The 21,506-nt window shown below is 41.0% G+C and overlaps 1 protein-coding gene across 1 annotated transcript; it reads right to left on the bottom strand.

Moving 5' to 3' along the window:
• Positions 1-3,189: 3,189 nt before the first annotated feature.
• Positions 3,190-21,077, bottom strand: LOC112992413 (granulocyte-macrophage colony-stimulating factor receptor subunit alpha-like). The gene is made up of 8 exons (XM_026115459.2): positions 20,950-21,077; positions 20,691-20,866; positions 19,816-19,955; positions 12,694-12,732; positions 11,635-11,773; positions 5,179-5,266; positions 4,529-4,607; positions 3,190-3,573 (listed from the first exon to the last, which is right to left on the bottom strand). Exons 1-8 carry the CDS (start codon positions 21,075-21,077, stop codon positions 3,502-3,504), a joined length of 861 nt encoding a protein of 286 aa, XP_025971244.1. The 3' UTR covers positions 3,190-3,501.
• Positions 21,078-21,506: the final 429 nt, after the last annotated feature.

Raw genomic sequence — 21,506 nt, forward strand, 5'->3', positions numbered from 1 at the left:
CTTTGAGTCATCCCAATTAAGTGTTTTGCAAAGGGGAAACCAGCACAAACATAGCTGTTCAGTGCTGGATTCTTTCTCCAGCCTAATTCTCAACTGCATGGCCCCTCACAGAGCCCCACGCCCCCATGCTGAAGAGCTCCTGAGGCTGCAGAGCCACTGAAGAGGCATGTTCTTTTACATCTTCTGAAATTATGTTTCTGTAACACAATGAGGAAGTCCGGGTTCTGAGGGTTTGGGGTTTGGGTGCTTATTGTTTTCAAACTGGAATATGCTGCAGCAGAACAAACAGCCCGTTAAGGACAGTGGATGTTACAGGATGTCACTGCAGGCAAAGGAGCTCTCCCACCCCATGGGATTTCTTTGTCTTTCTACGTTTAGTGCAAAAGCTCCCCTGAGATTTTCAAAAATATAAAGAAATTTAAAAAAAACTTTAAAAATCCTCAAAGAAAGCTGATGCTATCCATGGTGTTATCAAAGTCTGTTTCCAAAGAGGTGGCTTTATAGGTCAGGAAACTAGTGCTGAATGGGCTCACTATAACCCAGGAATTTGAAGAGAAACAGATTTTTTTCCAGAAGAAAAGCCCGATAGAGACACTAAAAATTTTTTAAAACTTTTGGCTCTAGAAGGAGTACCACCAGTGCAAGAACAGAAATAAGAATGACTTTTCTTAAAAGCCCCCAAAGCTTGAAGAATAACTCATTGCTCCAACAGCAACAGTGGTGCTCACATAGCTGCCTGGGCATTTTGTTATGAATGTGTGTTATGGCTTTTGTATAGTCTGCAAAGATTACAAATGGGCAAGAGACAGCCCCTCTCTTCTGGTCTTTGCAGCAAGAACTTTCTAGTTTTTAGTGAATGACTTTTTCCACAGAACAGATAAACAACCATAGGTGACCAGAATTCAGGACCTCTTCCATCTGTATGAATATCTGAGCCACTTGCCTAGAAGGTCATACCCCCTAACCTCCCTTTCCCAGTGAGTCTTGTATTTGTCCCTTGCCCAGGGATGGGAAAGGGATGTCCTAACGCCACACCTGCTCCTACCTCCATTACCTCACAGATAGGATTTCTGGTGTTCTTATCAGTGCTAAAAGTAAATTCCAGATTTTTGAATGCCAGTGGCTGTGCAGACTCAGCAGCTTTCCAAGTGAAAGCAATGGGGATGTAATTGGTGTACTGATGACCACAAGCAACTGTGGATGAAGCAGTACAGAGAGGACCCAGTAGGGCTTATCCGTTTCAATCCCCTTAGATTAAAGTAAACTTTGGCTTTAGTTGGCCACTCCAGTAGGCTCCTGCTCTAGTTCTGTTTTTTAAAAGTTATTGAAAATAAGCAATTAATGAAAGCTTATTTCAAATCACAGTTTAGAAAGGGACCTCTGGAGGTCATCTAGTCTGGTGGGATTTTATTGCCTCAAGGGGACTTTATTCACCATAAGGGGATTTAGACAATCTGAGGCAACATTAACTGTCCTGAAATCTGTTGGAAGGCAACACAGCAGCCTACAAACAATCCAGGAGAACTATAGAGGGCACCAGGAACAATATTTTGATACAGATTTTGTATGAGCTGACTACAGGAGGTACTCAGTTAGATCTGTGATTCATCAATAAAGAAATGGTCAGGGATATGACAGTCAATGACAGCCTTGACTGCAGGGACCATGACACTTTAAGATACTGAAGGAAAAGAGAAAAGCAAGTACCATAACATAGACCTTGCATGTCATGAGAGCAGACTTCAGCTCACTCAGGGCAGGAAAGAATCTGAGATCCAGAGCTCTGCCCATTCCTCAGCCCTTAGTCAGGAGATTGATAGTAACTCAGATAATCCAACTAAGGATGTGCTGGCCTGAAGTTTCCTGAAAGCAGTGCGGGTTTAGCCTCCAGAATATCATTCCCTGTGTCTTGGGTACAATGGCATGAACCATAGCTACCTGCTCCTCCCCTGCAGTCCCAAGTAACCCCTTTGAATAGCTCACAGCATCTGCTACCTTTGCCTCTGGCACAAAACCTACCATGGCAGGCATGTTCTCACATACTTCATAGATCCAGGTCTCCTGCACCCATAAGCAAATCTCCCACTGCCACCACTTGTTTCCTCCTGACCTTATGGATCACCTCTGCTGCAGGAGCTCCCTTGGTGTCACGAGATGGTGCACTGTCATCTGGACCTCATCTAAGAGATGGCTCAAGGCAGGCCTTCCTCCAGCCAGGGCTCTGCTCTGGACAGAAGTGAAACTCCCATATGAAACTCTGCTTTGATGGGGACAACCAACCCCAGCTTCTTGGGTTAAGGGAAACCACTGAGGTTTTTTTACCTAGCACAGTCTTTTCTTAGCCTCAGCAGTACCTCTTTGTTTTGCAGTAATTCAATTTACCTGAATGTGCCAATCACTCAAGACATTCCTCTATGCAAGAGTCTGCCCTATGGTTTCTCCGGAAGAAATACAGAGACAAAGATGGAACCAATTTCAAAAGAAGTGTTTTAATAGTCTCAGATAAAGCTTTGGAAAAGCCAGTCAGGATAGAATAGCCTAGCAGGCATGGGATAGACATAGCGCCCAGTTTTCTCAATCTAAATAGTTCACGTGCAGAAGCACATGTGATCAGCCTCCTAATTGGTGGTCCTCTCTCATGTCTCCTCACTATTTGGAGGATTCAGGATGTGACTCTTCTGTTTAGTCCAGGTGGTATCAAAATATACAACCACCCTACACCTTTTGCAGCTAGCAAGTGGCAGGCTTCTGTTTGAGAGCTCAACAGTTCAGTTTCTGGCATTCACCCCCCCCCCCCCCCCCCATACAGACACACACATACAATTATCTGCTGCCTGTTAGCATTCACAATTTAAGCTATTTTTTCATTTATAACAGATATGAAGTGAGAAGAACTGGGAGGAAATTTTTGGTTTTGTGAATGTCTGGAAGCAACATCTTAGGGATGCTGTTCAGAAGGATTCAGCAACATAGTCTGGAGGTAACAAATGGACTTATAAAGAAATTATCTCCTGATCCCTTTAACAATACTCCTTTTGTATGTGCAAATGATCTTTTTTAAGAGGCTTAATCATGGCCAGTTTTCACTGGGTTTTCACACAGATGACAAACTTGTATTCCTGATCACAATCCAGATGTAGCTGTGCCTTTTGCAAGGCACTGGACCACTGGAGATTTTGAATGAGAACCTTAAATTCAGGTGTTTTTATTTTATTCTTTTGCATGGTGTATAAAAGCAGCGCACATTTGTCCAGCAATAGCTTCCAAGCACTACTGAAATATTTTTCTGAAACATTGCAAGAATAGTAATCATAAGAAGAAACAAGAGTCAAAACAACTCAAATTATTTGTGGAAAATGGAAGCAAATACAAAGAAGTTTTTAAAGATAGGTTCTTGGGAAACTGCCTCTACAGGTAACACTGTTATTTCTGCCCACAAGATAAAGAAACAAAATATATGTGTGGGTAAAAATTCAAACTGCTCATTGCACTTGCATGCCATTATGCCATTTCTTCAATCGTTGTTATTATTTCTTCAGTTTCATGCTCTATTAATTGATTCTCATATTCTGTCTAATAAAGGAAGAATGAAACATTTCATTAGTTTAATGCATGAGATTGGCCACTAGTTACAATTTATGACCTACCTGTTTTTCAGACAGTGGCTATTTATTTTACAGAAGTTGCTGTGGGACCCTGTCAGTGAGAGCAGTGAAGCAGATCTGTCCAGGTCTTTCCTTCATGGTGAGTTTCCCAAAGAGTAACAAAATACTTTTCTACTCCAAAGCCATAAAATTCAGCTTTCTAAACATGGAGAAGTCAAAGTGACTAAGGAACAGAAATTAAAAAGATTCATAAAGGCTGTCCAGTGGCCCACCATATCCTTGCAGGCATGTTCTTGTTTCCAGACATGGATGTAACCAACTCAAAGACTTTCTGAATTGCAGAAAACTTTGCCACAATGCCCTCCAGACCTGCAGGTCTCCGCTGTTACCTGTGACTGTCTGTCCATCTCTTCCTTGTTCTTCTCATGAAGAACATCTATCTGAAGCTCTCTGCATAAGCTAGAATCTCCCAGCTCTGTGTGGTGACTCTCTTGCTTATTGCACCCTAGAAACTATACAAGTCTCAACATGTACTATGAGACAAGTATTTTTGATTATCAGTAGATTTTTCTGCCCCTTCTCTCTCCCACAGCTGACTGACAGCCTTGATGTGCTCTATCATTGTGCTGAGAAGCTTAGGCATGGCACTGTTCTAATGGTAAAAAATGGCTTATAGGGAGAACAGGGTAAAATTGTATATTTCCCCAATGCACCAGGTAGATGCACCCCAAATGCTTCAGAACGTAAAAAGAAAAAGAAAAGAATTATTTGCATGTGAACTTCCTCTTTCAGTACCCATTTACGAGAAAAAGAGAACATTACTCCTTGCTTCTGATCGTCTCTCTGGCACTTAGGTCCTATCTTTCATACTGCAATGCATCCTCATTTATAACAAATTTCCTGCAAATGGAAAGAAAACATACCTGGAAATGCATAGGAGAGATCTCATGGAATGGGTCTTTCGGCTGTGGTATTGGAGCAGATGTTGTTTTCAAACAAGTTCTAGAGCAGCAAAAAGGGGTAGTGAGGAAAAGACTGAGTATGCAGACAAAACAACACTGATTAAGTTATGGTACTGCTGAGACATTATTTTCTTCCCCCAAGACTGAAGTAATGAAAGAATAACTAAGAATTGCATGGGTTGAGCACAATGGTGTCAGTTCATTGTTCAGAATTTGGACTATAACTTCTTTTATGAATTGTTAAAGAATCATAGTGATTCAAAGTGGAAAAAAAGAAGTATTTCTATCTCTGAATGGGAAATATCTGAAAAACAAAGAAAAACTTCAGGTGCCACCTATCTGCATCAGTGTGTCTGAAGGTGGGAGAGGGGCATGAGTATAAGGCCTTCTCCCACTACAGGAGAGAGTTGTGTTACAGTGGGAATTAGAAATACAGAGCATATGTAAGGAATATCCAGCAGGTCACGACTCCTACAATAGTTCAGTGTTGAATTTTCCCATCTCTTATCCTTTTAATAGGCATCAGAACTTTTCTTGGTAGGGGGAGGGGAGGGTTTTTTTTGTTTAATTCAAGCATAGAATAAAAATTTTCCACAAGAAATAAGGCTTACACTATGCAGAGAAAAAATATGAGACTTGCTGTTGTCACTGATAGCAGAAATAGAGTATATCCTGAAGTGGACTTAAGGTGTGCTCTTCCTGAAAGACAAGCAGTCATCAAAGTGCTCATTAGTATCACAGAACAGGAATGATCACACAGCTGCGTGAAACATCTGCTTTGATGAATGATAGTATCAAACACAAATATGAAGTGGCTTCTTCCTTAGTTTAGCTCTCCATCGCTTTGTAAGGTGTGAAGGAACAGGATGGCTGGCGATATGTGGACTACCTACCTGAGACAGCTTTTTGCAAGGAACTGAGGCCTTTAGAACACTTCAAAATCCAAGGTGGCAAATCATAATAGTGTAAAAGAGAAGTCTATAAAGACAGAAGTAGAAATGGGAGAAGAAAAAGCGCTGGCAACAGAAACCTGGAAAAGATTTGTTTTATTCACTGGCTATCTCCTTGCAATAAGCACCCACTGTCGTACCAGAGTGCTTGGAGGCTTCCCTAGCATGAAGATAAGTGCAAATTCTTTCCCCTTTTTCATCCTGGCAAATTGGAATAATGTGTGAATATCATTGCTGGATATAATAGCATTTGCTTAGCACTAGTAGCTAAATCTACTGAAGCCTAAGGCCGCACATCTCTGAACTTTTCCTGAACTTGTTTGAGCCAGCTCAAACAAGGAGAGAACAGGGAGATAAGAAAGTAACAAAATAGCGAAAACAGCCTCAACAATGAGTAGCGAGTACCATAACTGCACCTGGAGACAAGGGGGAAACCTACCAGGAGCGAAGAAGCTACTATGTGTTGAGCAATCATTGGTGCAACAAACTGGAGAATGGACAAAGAAGTTAGCCCGTAGGGGTATAAATATCCAGGGAGTTTTCTGTTCGGGGGTCCCTCAGAGGAGGCACCCAGCTCGAGCTGTAATACTAATAAAATCATCTTATACAAAATTATTTTGTATCTTTTGGATAAAGCGGAAACCTAGAGTCAAAGCCTGTTAAGGACACTGTATTGAATAGTTTCCCTAATGGTTTGGCAACCCAGGCAACCACTGTCAGATCGTCTTACCTCCAAACTTCCAACAGCAAGCATTGGGTGAGTTCACCTCAGAGCTTTGGTGATGGGAGGTACTGACTGGTGTGTGTTAAAATTCTGCATCTGAATTTTGGGAAGAGTGGGTTCGAGTCCCACCTCTGGGATTTGAGTGACTTCGAGTCCCATCTCAATCCAACCAGAAGGGGGAGTGCGCAGCCTGATCAGTGTGGCGCACCGCAAGACTCTGATACACAGGGGAAATGCACCTGGTGTAGAGAAGGGGACACCCTTAGCTGAGGTACTGGAAAACTGGAGAAAGACTGGCAGTACCATAGGGTTAGGAAAAAAGAAACTAGTGACTTTGTGCCAGCAAGACCGGCTCCTCCTTACCCAGGAGGGCAGCCCAGCTGAATGGTGGCCACCACAAAGTACTTTTGACCAACAAGAACTGACCTTTTTACAACATCATCTAGAAGACAGATTCCCGGGACAAATGTATTATTGGTACGTATGGAGTAATTGGACATTCCCTAGAAAAGAAGAGATGTCTAAAAGCAAGAGAAAAGTTTCTTCTCAGAATACCATAAGTAGTGCAGCTGCTAAAACGCTTGTGGAAACCGCTCCACCCTATGCACTACTCTCTGCTTCAACTTCTCTATAGCCCCCACCCCTTGCTGTCCACCTCTGCCTTTCGAGCCTCTTTGCAAGTTGTTCCTGTGCCAGGAGCACCCCTGCCAGGTCTGGACAGTGCACTTTGGGTAGCTCCTATGCGAGTTTACCAGCCCTGGGGGCCCCAAGATTTGATTGCATGGAGTATGGGGCCATTTTGTAATTTCTACCTTCTTGTCTCTTGGGAAGAGACTTACTTTCTACAAACTGTGGATACTCAAATCTGCCTCCAGCCAGAAGGGGTAAAATTAATCTCTATGGGATCATGTATTTTGGCTGAAATGGGAGATGAAAGGATAACAGAATTACCGATTCCATCCAAACTAAAATCAGTCCCAACCAAATTGTGGAGCTGCTTGGGGGTGGATGTAGGCATGTTAAAGTCAGCCAGTCCAGTTTCAATTAGAACAAAGGAAGGACCTCCCCCTCTGGTTAAATAATACCCTATTCCACAGGAGGCAGAAAGGGGTATCCAAAACCAGATAGACTATTATCTAAAATCCGGTATTCTATAAACCCATGAATCTCTGTATAATACCCTAATTTTACCAGGTGAAAAGAACAGATTAGATTCCGATGGTGACCTGGAGTAACAATTTGTACAAGACTTGAGAGCTGTTAATCAATATGTAATTGCTCCTCACCCAGTGGTTCCTGACCCTTCGACTGTATTGTTGCAAATACCCCATTGGGCAGCATGTTTCACTGTGATTAACCCAACGGCACCCTTTTTCAGTATACCAATAGCTGAAGATAGTCACGAACTCTTTGCCTCTACCTGCAAAGGACAGCGGTTAACCTGGACTCAATTGCTACAGAGATTTACTGGGTCTCCAACTATTTTTTCACAAATATTTTAAAATGATTTGGAAGACATTGAGCTTCCAAAAGAATCAGTGCTAACACAGTATGCAGAAGATTTATTGTTAGCCAGTAGGAATTATGAAACGTGTTTGAGGGACACTGTTTTCTTATGTACTTCCTTAGCAGAAAAAGGGCACTGTGCATCCGTATCCAAGCTTCAGCTGTGTGAAGAGGAAGTAAAGTATTTAGGTTTTATTTTAAAAAAGCAATTCTCGAGTTACCACGCCCAGTAACTAAGAGACAGCTAAGGGAATTTTTAAGGGCTGTAGGATTCTGCAGACCATGGATTCCTGGACTAGGAGAAATTATTAAATCCCTAGTCCAGGCAACAAAGAAGGAAGAGGCGGAGCCACTGGCCTAGGATTCAGAGTGAGAAAAAGCTTTTATATCTGTGAAAAGGGCCTTGACTTCTGCTTCAGCATTAGGGTTACCATATTATAATAAAGATTTTGAACTGTTTGCCCATGAACAACAAGGAGTAGCAAGCAGAGTGCTCACTCAAAGGTTAGACCCTCATTGCAGGCCAGTAGCCTATTACTCAACCCAGTTAGATTTGGTAGCTAAAGGTTTTCTGGGGTGTATTAGAGTGACAGCTGCAACCACAGCCATTATCAAAAAGGCATGGCCCATAGTTCTGGGCCATCCGAAGACTGTATGTACCTCATGAAGTAGAGTTATTACTAAGGCAGTATGCTACCCGCCACTGTCACCATAGAGAGCCCACCGATTTGAATTTACGATTCTACATGCAGATAATGTAACCCTAAAAAGATGCAACATTTTAAATACAGCTACACTATTGCCCCTACCTGAAGGTGGAGAATGACATCACTCCTGCGAACAGGTGATTATCAGCTCCATTAAACCCCGAGAGGACCTTAAAGATGTACCCCTCAAAAATCCGGATCTAATCCTCTTCACTGATGGTGCATCTTACTACCTGAACAGAAAACAGCGTTCAGGGTATGCAGTTACCAGCTTCTTTGAAATACTTGAAGCTGGCCCTTTGCCCCTATCCATTAGTGCTCAAGCGGCAGAACTGATAACTCCTACACAAGCCATAAAGTTGGGAGAGAACCTCCGGATCAACATATATACTGACTCTAAATATGCTTTTGGGGTATGCCATGCTACAGGAATGCTGTGGTAGGAGAGAAGATTCTTTACATTGTCTGGGAAGATGATTGCTGATGGACAAGAAGTGCAAGGGTTGTTAAAGGCAATTGAAATCCCTAAAGAAACGCCGTTATATATTGCCTGGCCCATACAAGAGGAGTATCTGATGTGGCACAAGAGAATAATCCAGCGAACAGAGCAGCTAAAGCAGCCACCTGAAAACTCTTTTCTGTGACTAACATAGAACTTACACAAGACTGGCCAAACATATTAAGCCCAGCAAAAATCTATGAAGACATACCAAAGAAGGAAAAAGAAAATTGGAGAAAATGGGAAGCAATTCAAAACAATGAAGGAATTTGAACCATAGGTAATAAACCCATCCTTCAAGCTAGATATGTACTTCCCATAGCTAGATGGTACCATGGTTGTGGACACAAAGGCCCATCAGCTATCACCTCACAAATCTTACAAAGCTGGGCAGCTCTGGGAGTTTATGCTGTTGCAAAATGCATAACCACCACCTGCCTGACGTGCTAGAAGTTTAATGATACTCGACCAAAAACTGAGCAAGGAAGTTGCCCCTGGGCATATTTCCCTTTCCAATGCCTATAAATCGATTATGCTGATCTTCCACCTGCTGAAGGCTACGAACACCTTCTAATGATCATCGACCAGCTAAATGGTTGGGTAGAAGCCTTTCCTACTTGCGAGGGAGATACACCTGCAGTAATTAAGGCTCCATTAAGGGAAATTGTTGCTCGATATGGAGTACTGGAAACTATAAATTCGGACAGGGATTCTCATTTTTCAGCTGGAACCTTAGAAAAACTATATCAAATGATAGGAATCCGTAGAGAATTACACACACCCTACCACCCTCAATCCTCAGGGCAGGTGAAAGGATGAATAGAACCATCAAGGCTAAATTAGCATGAGTATATATACAAACCAATCTTAAATGGCCAACAGCTTTAAATTTAGTTTTGTGGGAAATCAGAAGTACCCTGAGACAGCCAGTAGGGTTGTCCCCAGTGGAAGTTTTGTTTGGACGACAGTTAGTTGTACTCAGGACTTATATCCCAGCAAAGACCTGCCTCTTGGATTGGGATGAGCGGTTAACCAAATGTGTGTTAACTTTACAAGCTTCTTTCTGAAATGCATGGAACCAAGCCCAATGGGCTCAGGCAGTACCTACAGAAATCAAGGTACATAATACTCAACCTGGTGATGAGGTTATGATTAAGGTACACAGCAGAAAAAATAAACTTGAGCTTAAATGGGAGGGCTCCTATACAGTGTTATTAACCTCTTATTTTGCTGTAAAGATTGCAGGGAAGGATCACTGGATCCATCAATCCCATGTCAAGAAATGACCACCTTCCCAGGAGAGCAGGACTTCTACCCTGGAAGATAAAGCCATTCTAGTTCTCGAAAACCGAGGGAATTCCCAGTACGTGCTGCACTTGTTTGCTTTCCAGAGCCATGTGGACACGTGAGTTGCCAGTTGCTTGGCTGAGCTAACTGTCTCAGAGAGTAAACAAAAGACATTGCCCTCACTGGTGTCTTCATCACGCTTACAGAAGTGCCCTCCTCCCGAATCGGCTCCAAAGAGGGAAGAATTAAGATTGTGGCCCTGGGTGACATGTAATAATTGTGGTCCTTGTGACCCCCGTTGGTGTGACCAGTGTTACCGAGGCCAGTGGATAAATAACTCTGAAGATTCAAGTTGGGGAAGTGTAACTAGGCCAGGGGTGGCAGGACATATTAATTGGTGGTGTTCCCACCCATTACATCAACCACAGCCTATAGAGGCTAGAATATGTGCATTAACACTATCAGCTAACTAATAACTCTATTCAAATTATCAAAATGATTAAGCTTACTTACTATTCGGATGGCCCATTCCAAATTATCCATAACGGAGCCTGAGATTATGCTAAAATTAAAACTAAAATCCACTCAAGCCCCAGAACATGGTCACACCAAAAGAGGTAACTCAAATCCTAGTCTACCAAGTAACAGTAATAATCATTCCGTTATTGGCATGTTGTGTTACTACCGGTGCACGCGACTGCTTACAGAATGTTATTGCGTTCGATACAAGGATACTGGAGAATGCTTGAACAGGAACGATTATTAGAGGGCAGGGATGTCCACAAAAACAAAGGGAGGGACTGCTGGATATAATAACATTTGCTTAGCACTAGTAGCTAAATCTACTGAAACCTAAGGCTGCCCATCGCTGAACTTTTCCTGAACTTGTTTGAGCCAGTTTGAACAAGGAGAGAACAGGGAGATAAGAAAGTACCAAAACAGTGAAAACAGCCTCAACAATGATCAGCGAGTATCATAACTCCACCTGGAGACAAGGGGGAAACCAACCAGGAGCGAAGAAGCTACTACGTGTTGAGCAATCATTAGTGCAACAAATCAGAGAATGGACAAAGAATTTAACCTGTAGGGGTGTAAATACCCAGGGAATTTTCCATTCGGGGGTCCCTCAGAGGAGGCACCCAGCTCGAGGTGTAACACTAACAAAATCATCTTATACAAAATTATTTTGTATTTTTTGGATAAAGCTGAAACCTAGAGTCAAAGCCTGTTAAGGACACTGTATTGAACAGTTTCCCTAACAATCATTTAAATGTGTTTCTGTCTATAAGCAAAATGTTTCTATCTATAAGCAAAAAATATCTATAAGCAATAAATGAGGCAGACAAGTAATAACTGAGAGAAAACTAGGCCAAGAAAATGATTTTCATTCTTACCAAACTCAACAGGCGTACTCCATTCCCCCCAGTTTGTGCTCACTAAACAACCACTGTCAGTTGCTCTGATTTTGACAATGTATCTTTTTTCTGCATTGAAGTTTTGAAATATGTATGATCTTCCTCTGATGTCGTTTTTCTAAATACAAAACAAGTAGACTTAGAGCTTTTCCTTTGCTAGAGGTGCAGATGATAAAAATATGTCAGGTTCATTTATTGATGCAAACTATTACAGAAGAAAGTTTGTGCATACTTCTGTAAACAGACCAGAGTCAAACAGCAAACAGAATTTCTATCCCTTAATAAATTAGCTTGTTCCATCCCAACCCTTTTTGTTTGAATGTATTTGTTATTGATGTGAAGATAAAATTTACTGTATGCTTCCCAGGCTCCTTAGCCTCCACTTAAACACTGTGACTTTGGAAAAAAAAATCAAAAGTTTATTTTTAATCTACAAGTAGTTTGTTCTACTAGAAATTAATTCTTTAGAGGTCTGATATTTCTGTACCCAATGGATGTATTCAAAACTGAAGTATAATGGCCAGATTATGCTGAAGGAAAAAGTTTGATATATATTGAAATTATTCTCAGAAGAATATTGAGCCTTCTTGAAAATTAGATTTTTTTTTCTTTCTCCTTTATGCTAACTTAATCTTTTAGGTGGAATTTTCCTGCCTCTGTCATCTCAACTCATTCCAGAGACATTCCACATTTTGTTTGTCCAGGTGCAATGTGGAGTTACAATCCGCATATATGTGTATGTGTATATATATGTGTGTGTGTGTAGGAGGAGGTAGGACGTACAATGAACTGTAAAATAGAAGGTTTTGTGACATTCAAAGGAGTCATAAAAAGTTCTACCTGTGTAGGTATTTTTTGTACTATGTTTTATAAACAGGTTAAAATATTTTGTGCTTAGGAAACTTTTAGATAAAAGGCCTGTATGGTATACTGGAACTGGTAGATTAAAACCAAAACAATTTGGTTTGAAGATGCTCTTATATAGGTGAGCTTTCAACCCAGCATAAACATTAGATTAATATGCTAATGAAGACTTACTGTTTTAGATGTATCTTTGGTGCTTTTCTCAGGATCCGCCTAGCAACAAAAGAAAACTTTAATTTTTATGATTATTCTTTTTGCTACTATATAATAAAGGATCCTGCCTTCTGAGTGTTTCATTTTCAGAAAAAAATGTGCATTTAGTATTTTAAACACCTTCTTTTTAAGACTATGAAGTAAGCTGTTCTTCCACTGAAAGGTTTTTCCTGACCACTAGTGCTCTGAAATAAGGTATCCTTTAAATTTGATGGTAAAACTGAGAATCAAAAAGAAAAAAAAACAAAAAACAAAACCTAAAACAAGAAAGGCTCAGATTGCCCAGAAATGAAAACTGTATGTTTTGCTCATGCAAAACAGAGAGTCTGAAAAAAATACTAGTAAATGGAAACAATTATTTTCCATCAAAACTTTTGTTTGTGTAGCCTTTTCATTCTGATGGCTATAATATGACTGCCCATATTCATCCAGCTCTTTAAAATACCTACAATTACTGAATTGTATCATAAAAACCATGATTTAAGGCCTGAAAAACCTGGTTATTCTGCTTCAATAACCTAACAGAATATTTATTTTTATTTGAAAACATGGATCCACTTTAATTTTTTTTAAAAAGCTCTTAAAAAATGCAGCAAATGGATGCAGCATTACTGCCCTTCTGCATCTGCTTATCATGAAGCACTGAACTTTTCCATGCAATAAATATTGGACTTTGACATAACTACCAAGTAAGGTTTGCTAAAACAGCTGCAATGCAAATTCAAGGTACTCCTGTGTATAAGGTGCAGACCTACTTCAGCTAAATCTAAGAATTCGATCAGCTTCAAATGTTGAGGCAACTAATTAGTTAGCTGGATCTGGGATGATGCCTGCTTATGAAAAAGCAGCGCACAAAAGGACCACAGAATTTCAGTTAACAGTGAATCAGGAAGTACCAAAAAAACAGTATTTGGCACCAGCTGTAGTACAAGTGCTTAAATGATGCCTTCAGCATTATCTGTTTAATCAGTCTGCTTTTCTACTTGCATTGTTTACTTTTTCTTCCCCTCGTGCTCAGCAAATGAGTTTAACGTCACATAGCTCTTGTCTCTAAACCAGCAGGACTGTTGCCTGAGCGCAACATCTACATAAGCTATCTACATTTAAAGTTAGCCATTTGGGCAATTTTGAATGCTTGCACTGATGCAAGCATCCTAGTTATACCCTGAATTCACTAATTCACTATCCATTTCCCTTTACTGTGCAGCTTTGCTCTTCAATAGAAATGCATCCACTGTCAGTCTGTCCATCAACCGCCACACAACCCCCCCCCCCCCCCCCAGAAGACCAAATTAGAGTGTCATCTCTTTTATGGGGGGTGGGAGGGGAGGCATTGGGGGGAGGAAAGGGAGGCATTGGGGGGAGGAAAGGGAGGCATACCCAATGTAGTGCCTAGATACATCTTGTCCAGATCTTGATTTATCCCTTCTCCCCTTACTCTTTGGTAGTCATAGTAACTAAGTACTGCTTCAGCAATATCTCACTGGTATCACTAGGATTATAAATTAAGGCAATGGGAGATGAAGACAAGGCTGGATACACAACTGCCAGATGGAGATATCTAAAAGCTCTTGCAGCAAATCCTAATTTACAGATGCTCATTACAAAATCGGTGGAAGCACTGCTGTTCGCACACTACTGAAGGCCCTCTAAAATATTGGGATAAGTCAGGCAGCAAGGAATGAGGAAAAGCTTTGGATCTCGTGTAGCAATACCATAAACATGACTGAGCAGCACTGACAATTACAACAAGCAGGAACAAATGCAAAGTGAGGTTGACCGTCTGCAAAAGACATGACAAAACCCCTGACTGAATAGTTAGTTCTGCATAACACCTAAGGGCTTATAAAACGTGACAGATGGGCTATGAGAGTGCAGTGAGGAAAACTACAGGAAAGAAGATCCTGACCTAACTTCATCACGAACAGTACCATGAATAAGACACTACACTAGTGTCAGAGGCCAGTGCTCTCTGACCAGGTTCTTTTAGATATTCCACACACAAGGAGTGCAATGTTTAATATAAAAGTTTACTTTGAAAATACTTGATGTTACACAGGATTTTTGATTTAGCAGAGCTTTTGTCACAGGCCGTCCTCTCCTTGCAGCCTGTTGAAATAAATCATAACTCCCAGTGTGTCCTAGCTATTCATGTAATCATTTACCTTGCCATTCTGCCTCAGAATTTTGTAATACGTTTTTTCTAGCCAAATGATCAGCCATCTGATTCTACTTTGCCTGAGGTTTTTTTAGGTTTTTGTTGGGCAGATACACGTCCTATGGATATGTTTTTAGATTGAGCTGTATCATAAATCTTTTCCCAGTGTGTTTTTCCTCATACATCTCTACCATTTACTGGCCAATTGTTTTTCATCCAGTTCCCCAGCCATCGGGTGGTACTGGCCCATACAGCATATGAGTCCATATAGACACAAGTGGCTCCTAGCACCAGGGCTTTGGTCTCCTTGCCCCAGGGGGAGGCGGTAGGTATCGGGGAGGCGAATGGATGGGAGTGCTCCACAGGCATCCCAATTTGCTCTAGGCTCTCCGGTAATCTGTTTTCTTTATTCGTCCCATCACTTGTCACCCAGTGATGTATATACAAAGCCCATCGCTGCACTGTGGTCTTCTATGCTACCCCTAGGGGTAAAGGTTTACCAGATAAAATTTGTTTTAAAATAAGAACAGGCACACACAATTTGATTTCCCTTTCTTGAGTTAATGGCTCATTAGTTAACAGCCCTTCATATGCCACTAATAGCACTTTCTCAAAGGGAGTGTAGTTCCCTTGAGAGCCTTGCCACGATTTAGAGCCAAAGGTCATAGGGTAATCCTTCTTTATATTGCACATCTTTGTTGCCATAACCCCCATTGATATCCCTTGTCACTATGCCTATGGTAAATATATAGTAAATGAGTGTGTAGGGTGGATCAGTCCCATAGACTGGTAAGTAACAATTTCATCTTTTAAAGCATTTAGTGCTTCATGACGTTTTTGTTCCCAGTTCCATACCATGGTTTTCTTCAGCTGATCATACAGAGGTCTCGCCAGAATATTGAATCCAGGAAAGTGTGATCTCCAAAACCCAAAAGTTTCTAATAAAGCCCACAATTCTTTTTTTTTGTCAGAAGGTGCTGGAATATTTTGTATCACTGTTAATACGGATTCTGGCACAGTTTTCCGTCCTACTACTCATCGAGTACCTACAAATATAACCGCTTGACTTGGATCTTGCTGTTTTGAGATGGCAATGCTAATATTTAATTCTTGGAAATGCTAGACAACAGCATCCATACTTTGGTGGACCATTTCTTCATCTGGTCCTCTGATTAGAATATCATCTATGTATAATAAAATTGTTACTTTAGGTGGGAGGATGACTGATTCTAGTTCTTTAGCTAAGATAGCATGGGCAATGGTGGGGCTATGTTTAAAACCTTGGGGCAGGCGATTAAAGATGCATTGTATGCAACCCCAAGTAAAAGCAAATTTTGGGTTTTCTTGCTCTTGTACTGGGATCATAAAGAACATATCTTTTACATCTAACACTTCTATCCATGGAAAAGCACATTCATTTATTGTATTAACTATATCTACTATGCTAGAAAGAGTGGCTGTTAAAGGGCCAGTTGCTTTATTTAAAGCCCTATAGTCAATAGGCGCCATATCCCATCTGTTTTGTAACAGGCCGAGTTGGGCTGTTATATGGTGAATGTTTTTTTTCTATAATACCTCATTGCTCTAATTGTTTGACTAATTCTGTCACAGGTTTTATGGCAGGAGCAGGTAGCTTATACTGAGGAATGTTTACTGTTTTGCTGTTAGGCATGAGTGGAACTATTTGTAAGAGATTCATAGGCTTAATAATTTGAAGATTAGCTTTTTCCTGTAACTGAAGGAGTGCCAATTTCCCGCTTACTCCAGCTATCTATCCACAACTATCCTTTCAGAATATCCATTCCCAGAATATTCATTTTGCCCAATAACAACAAGGGTCCTACAGTACGTACGTCCACTGGACAATATTAATTTAGCCCATATGCCTGGATAGGTGTCAATTGCACCATTAATGCCAACTACTGAAACTATTTGTTTCTTTAAAGGAGCTTCACCCTCACAGGTACGTTGATCTATCATTGAAACCTGCGCTCCTGTATCAATCAAAAATGTTGTGGTATATTTATCATTTCCAGCTACCAACATTTCCAGACTCTGGTTCCGCGCAGCTGCCTGGGCGCCTGAACCGGCTCCTCTATTCATCTGAATTGCTTTGTTCATTAACTGGGTCTGATCGCTGTGCTGGAGTTTGTGCTAACTGTTTTAGCACTGCAGTTGGAAGACCATGCAGTTGCCGCCTCATTAACCCTTTATCTAAGGGTTTTAGCCAGACAGGACTACTTTCCTCAGACACACCATCTGGGGAATCTTTGCCTTTAGGATTTCTTGATTGGGATTGAGGGTGAGTTGTGTTGTGGACGGGTTTAACCATTTGTATGGTCCTAATCTTTACCCTAGAGCCTAATGTTTCATATAAGGGTAAAGCAGACAACATCTGCTACAGAACCGTTTGCCACTGAGTATCTGCACTTATTCCTGTCATTGTAGAAAGAGCAAGTGTTTCTAGCGCTGCTGTTGCTCCTTTGACTACAGGACGCATACCCCCCTGAGTGGCATGGGATTGCCAAGGGTTAATATTTGGGGGTTGCCCGTTCTGACCTACAGGCTCTGGTCTATCCAGCATGTCCGAAATAGCAGATGTTAGCATGGCAGCTCATAACTCCCGAGCACTCTCCCACAACCATTTATTCTTCCCACCCCTCTCGTTGGTGGGGAGCCACCTGGCCCAGTGCACAGCGCAGCCCCACAGCGAGTCAGCTTGCTGCGGTGTAGGGGTTTGTAGGAGAATCCCTGGTCCTAATATTAAACTTTGAGCCTCATCCATGGTGAGGGTAACTTGATTTGCTCTTTTTCCCCATATACTGGCCATCCATTTTAGGGGGCGTATCTCTGGCTTTAGCCAAAAACTTAGTTTGGAGCTACAGTTTTGATTCTAAGAACCTATTCTGATTTTCTAGCTGTGCACGTTTTGTTTTACACATCATGTTATCTTTTATAACTGTTTCTTTCTCTCTTTCTAGCATGTTATTCTTACATATCTCCTTTTCTAACTTTTCCAATACTGCTCGCAAGCAACTTCCTAACAACCAGCAAAGGCCCACTTTTTCCTTTCCTTTCTTCACTTTTTCAAATTCATCCCAAATATCACTGGGATCAGTATCAGTTCTACCTGTGAAAAATCCCAGATAGGATTTTTCTATCTCTCTTTTTCAAATTTATCGGCTAGTATTTTCCAGCCTTTGTTACTATTCATAATGGTTTCTACTCTCTTTAATGGCAGCGGTCCTCTTGTTACAAGACAACCCTGAGAAGCTCAGAAAGAATGTTTGAAGTAGGTAGATTTGGATAACTTCTATCTTAGATAGAATTTGCTTAGCATGAGTAGCCGCACACTTGCTTAGCATAAGTAGCTAAATTTGCTGAAGCCTTAGGCCGCGCTCCTAGTTCGTTAAGAAAAGGCCTCAGAGCTGGTGCAGGCTGGAAAGATAAGGGAGTTACAAGCAGTCTGCATTCCTGTGCCCCACTCTCCGAAAGGGAGGATGCCAAGGCTGAGAAATAAGGTCTGTTTGGGCGCCAAGACCTTGGGAAGCAAAAAGCTTCCTCTCACTGTTAAAACAGTGATGATTAAGGGGTCTGGATTATGTCTTCTTCCTTAGGGCCTTGGAAGATAACACCTACTGACCCAACTGGGGCAGTGTTAATTAATTGACCAGGACCTTGAGAAGCAGGGGTGGGACCCAGGGAAATGTGAAGAAATCATTAACCAATCAGTGTAAGAGAGGAAGGAAGTCACAAATATGGCAAATTTGATTGTATAAGTGCTACCTGAAAAGTTGGGGGGGTGTGCTCGATTTGTGGAAAACCACCGAGCACCCAGGCTTGCGCAACTCTGAAATAAATAAACAAATGTCTCTCCTGAGTGTGTAATTATTGGCTCATTGCACACCGGGCAACGAATCCGCTTTTCGGACAACACTCTCTGCAGCCAGTCTTATCACTACCCTTGCCACTCAGCGTGAGTTGCCTCTGTCAGGCTCTTATTCATGACTGTAACCTTAAATTAGAAATCCCAGTATTGCTAAAATGTTAGCAATACTATAGAAATAGTCTCTATAATATGCTCACCGTCATGATGCTGGGTGTCCCCAATCACCAGGAGGGGATACGTGGGTCGAGGCCAGCTCAAGCCCGTTGCTCTCTTCAAAATTCTTTTGTTAGTTATTCAGGTTTTATACTCTTTGTTTGTCTCAGCCACATACACACTTCCCTCCTACGCTGGCCTGGCTAACTCAGGGAGAAATACACATTATTTTGATAAACTCAGGAAGAAATATTTATGCCTGGTCCAATTAACGGCTATGACTGCCTATCTACAACAAAGGTCACCCTCTGGCCCCTTTGTGTTGAGATAATGTCAGTTCTCTGTGCAACAGCAAGGATTAAGGAGCTGCATCCTACATTGTTCCTGAACTTCATGGGACACCTCACCCTCTGAGCCTTCTCCCCTCGTAGGGGTTATTGGTTGGTCACAACTAGAACCCAAACTACCTTATAGGGACTCAAAATCTGGTCATATCTTGTTTAACTGTAGCTTTGATTTTTTTAGACTTTTTTTTTTCAGAGTTTGCTGACATATCTTATAATTGTCCATCATAATGTCACCAGGTGATATAATCAATCTACTTATTTGTGCTAGCTATTCACCTTCAGCATGGGAAATCCCTTGCCAAGCTTCTTTAAAGACCAGCTGCTGAGTGGGCTGAAAGCGTTCCCTCAGTCGACTGACTCTATTTGCGGGTAGCAGCAATTCTCAGCTCATATGGAAGAAGGCTACTACATATTAAAAAGAAGAGGTCACTTAAGAAGGGGAAGAGAGAACAGCGTATTGGTTGTATGGTAAATAAGTGTGTGGAAATGCAAGCATATTGAGTAATACTAAGAGTCATAGAAGAAATTCTTCTTACCGTGTTTTCTATGACAATTTCATATTTGAAGCAAGCATCCCTTTTAACATGGCTTGTGCGAGGTGGTTGCCACTGAATTTCACAACCATTAGAAACTCCAGTACAGTTCACAGTGACATTTAAAGGAGGGGTGAGCTTTTCTGCAATAATATAATCAGGCATACAATTGGATAAAAATCAATTCTCTTCACTTTGGCTTGGTAAAATACAGGTGGATGTTCAAGCAACTGGTCTAGAAGGGTGTGCTGCAGCTTTACCAGAATTATCAGATTCACCCCATATTTTGATATAGGACTTCCTGATATAACACTCCAATGAGGAGTCTGGAGTATCTGAAGCAACAGCAGGTAATTTTTTTTTTTATTTTTTTAACTTTTATTGAATTTGGGAATGTAATATGTACAGAGGTTTTTGACACTATGTTCATATTAAACAGAATCAATTTATTTCTATATTTCTTACTAGCAATGTGCTTTAATTGACAAGTATTGGGGAGTTTTCCTTACAGTTTTAAGGCACTTGGTACTTTTGTATTCTGTGCAGGAACAGAATTATGAGATAAAGGTATAAGCCCAACATCAAGATAGTCCCTCTGAGGCATCCTTAGTGAATTAATCCCCAGAGTTGACATCTTTCTTTCAGAGAACAAGTATTTCACTGAAATGTTCACAATCTATGATTTCACATTGTCCCTGCATTCGTTGTTTTCATTCGCTCTTATAATTTTGACTTTTCAGACATCAAGGCTGAGGAAAAAGAAAAAAAAAATTCCTGAGGATCAGTATGTTACAAATGTGTGCTCTTTTTCTAGGGATGAATTCTTCATTCCCTTAGTATAAAACTGGAAATAAAATTTGAAAAAAATATATCCTTACCAATTTTGTACAAAGCAATCTTCTTCTTATAGGACTCAATGGTTTGTCCACTTCTAGATGCATTTACCAGGAAATGAGCTATCTTATTTTCAATTGTCACATTTTGGAATCTACATCCTGTATGCCTTCCACAATTATCTCTGATGTAATTCTGACATCCCCTGAAATCTTCTGTCCTTTATATAACAAAGTGCTTCAGTTAAATACGGACAACGTGACATGCCAGATCAGAATTCAGAAGTCAAACAGAGCTGCTTACCTGGAGCTCTTCCAGTACAGAAAATATTGGGTATCTGCTGGAACAGTCCTGCCTACATGCCAAGTGCAATTCATGAAGGAAACATTATAAATAACACAGATGAAATTTTCAATAGCTGTCCCATTCATGCCTGCAAATGAAAGAATATCACAGGACCACTCTATGAAAAACTGTGCAACTGCTCAAAGCTGGGAGATCACCGCATGCACATTTAGTTGTTTTAGGCATGTGATTATTAATCCAGCTGCATATTTTTCGGGTCTAGCAATTAGATACTTACTTTAAGACTATAATAATTTAACTGTGTTCAGCTGTGAGGAATATCTGCTATTGTTTCGGACACTGAAGATATGTCTAGTGTTTAATCAGGTAGACTAAGGCTCAGGCACAATGATATAGTGGAGACTAATAACAAAGATGTGGTCTTTTGTCCTTTGTCCAGGTCCCCACTTTACTTAAGACCCTGTCTACAGTGAATTATAAATTCTACAATCATGAGCAAGGCAAGCTATACCTCCTGTGTTTGTGTTAAGTGCTCTGACCTTTGGTTGATTTAT

Source organism: Dromaius novaehollandiae, chromosome 1, assembly GCF_036370855.1.
Source record: "Dromaius novaehollandiae isolate bDroNov1 chromosome 1, bDroNov1.hap1, whole genome shotgun sequence".
Lineage (NCBI taxonomy): Eukaryota > Metazoa > Chordata > Aves > Casuariiformes > Dromaiidae > Dromaius > Dromaius novaehollandiae.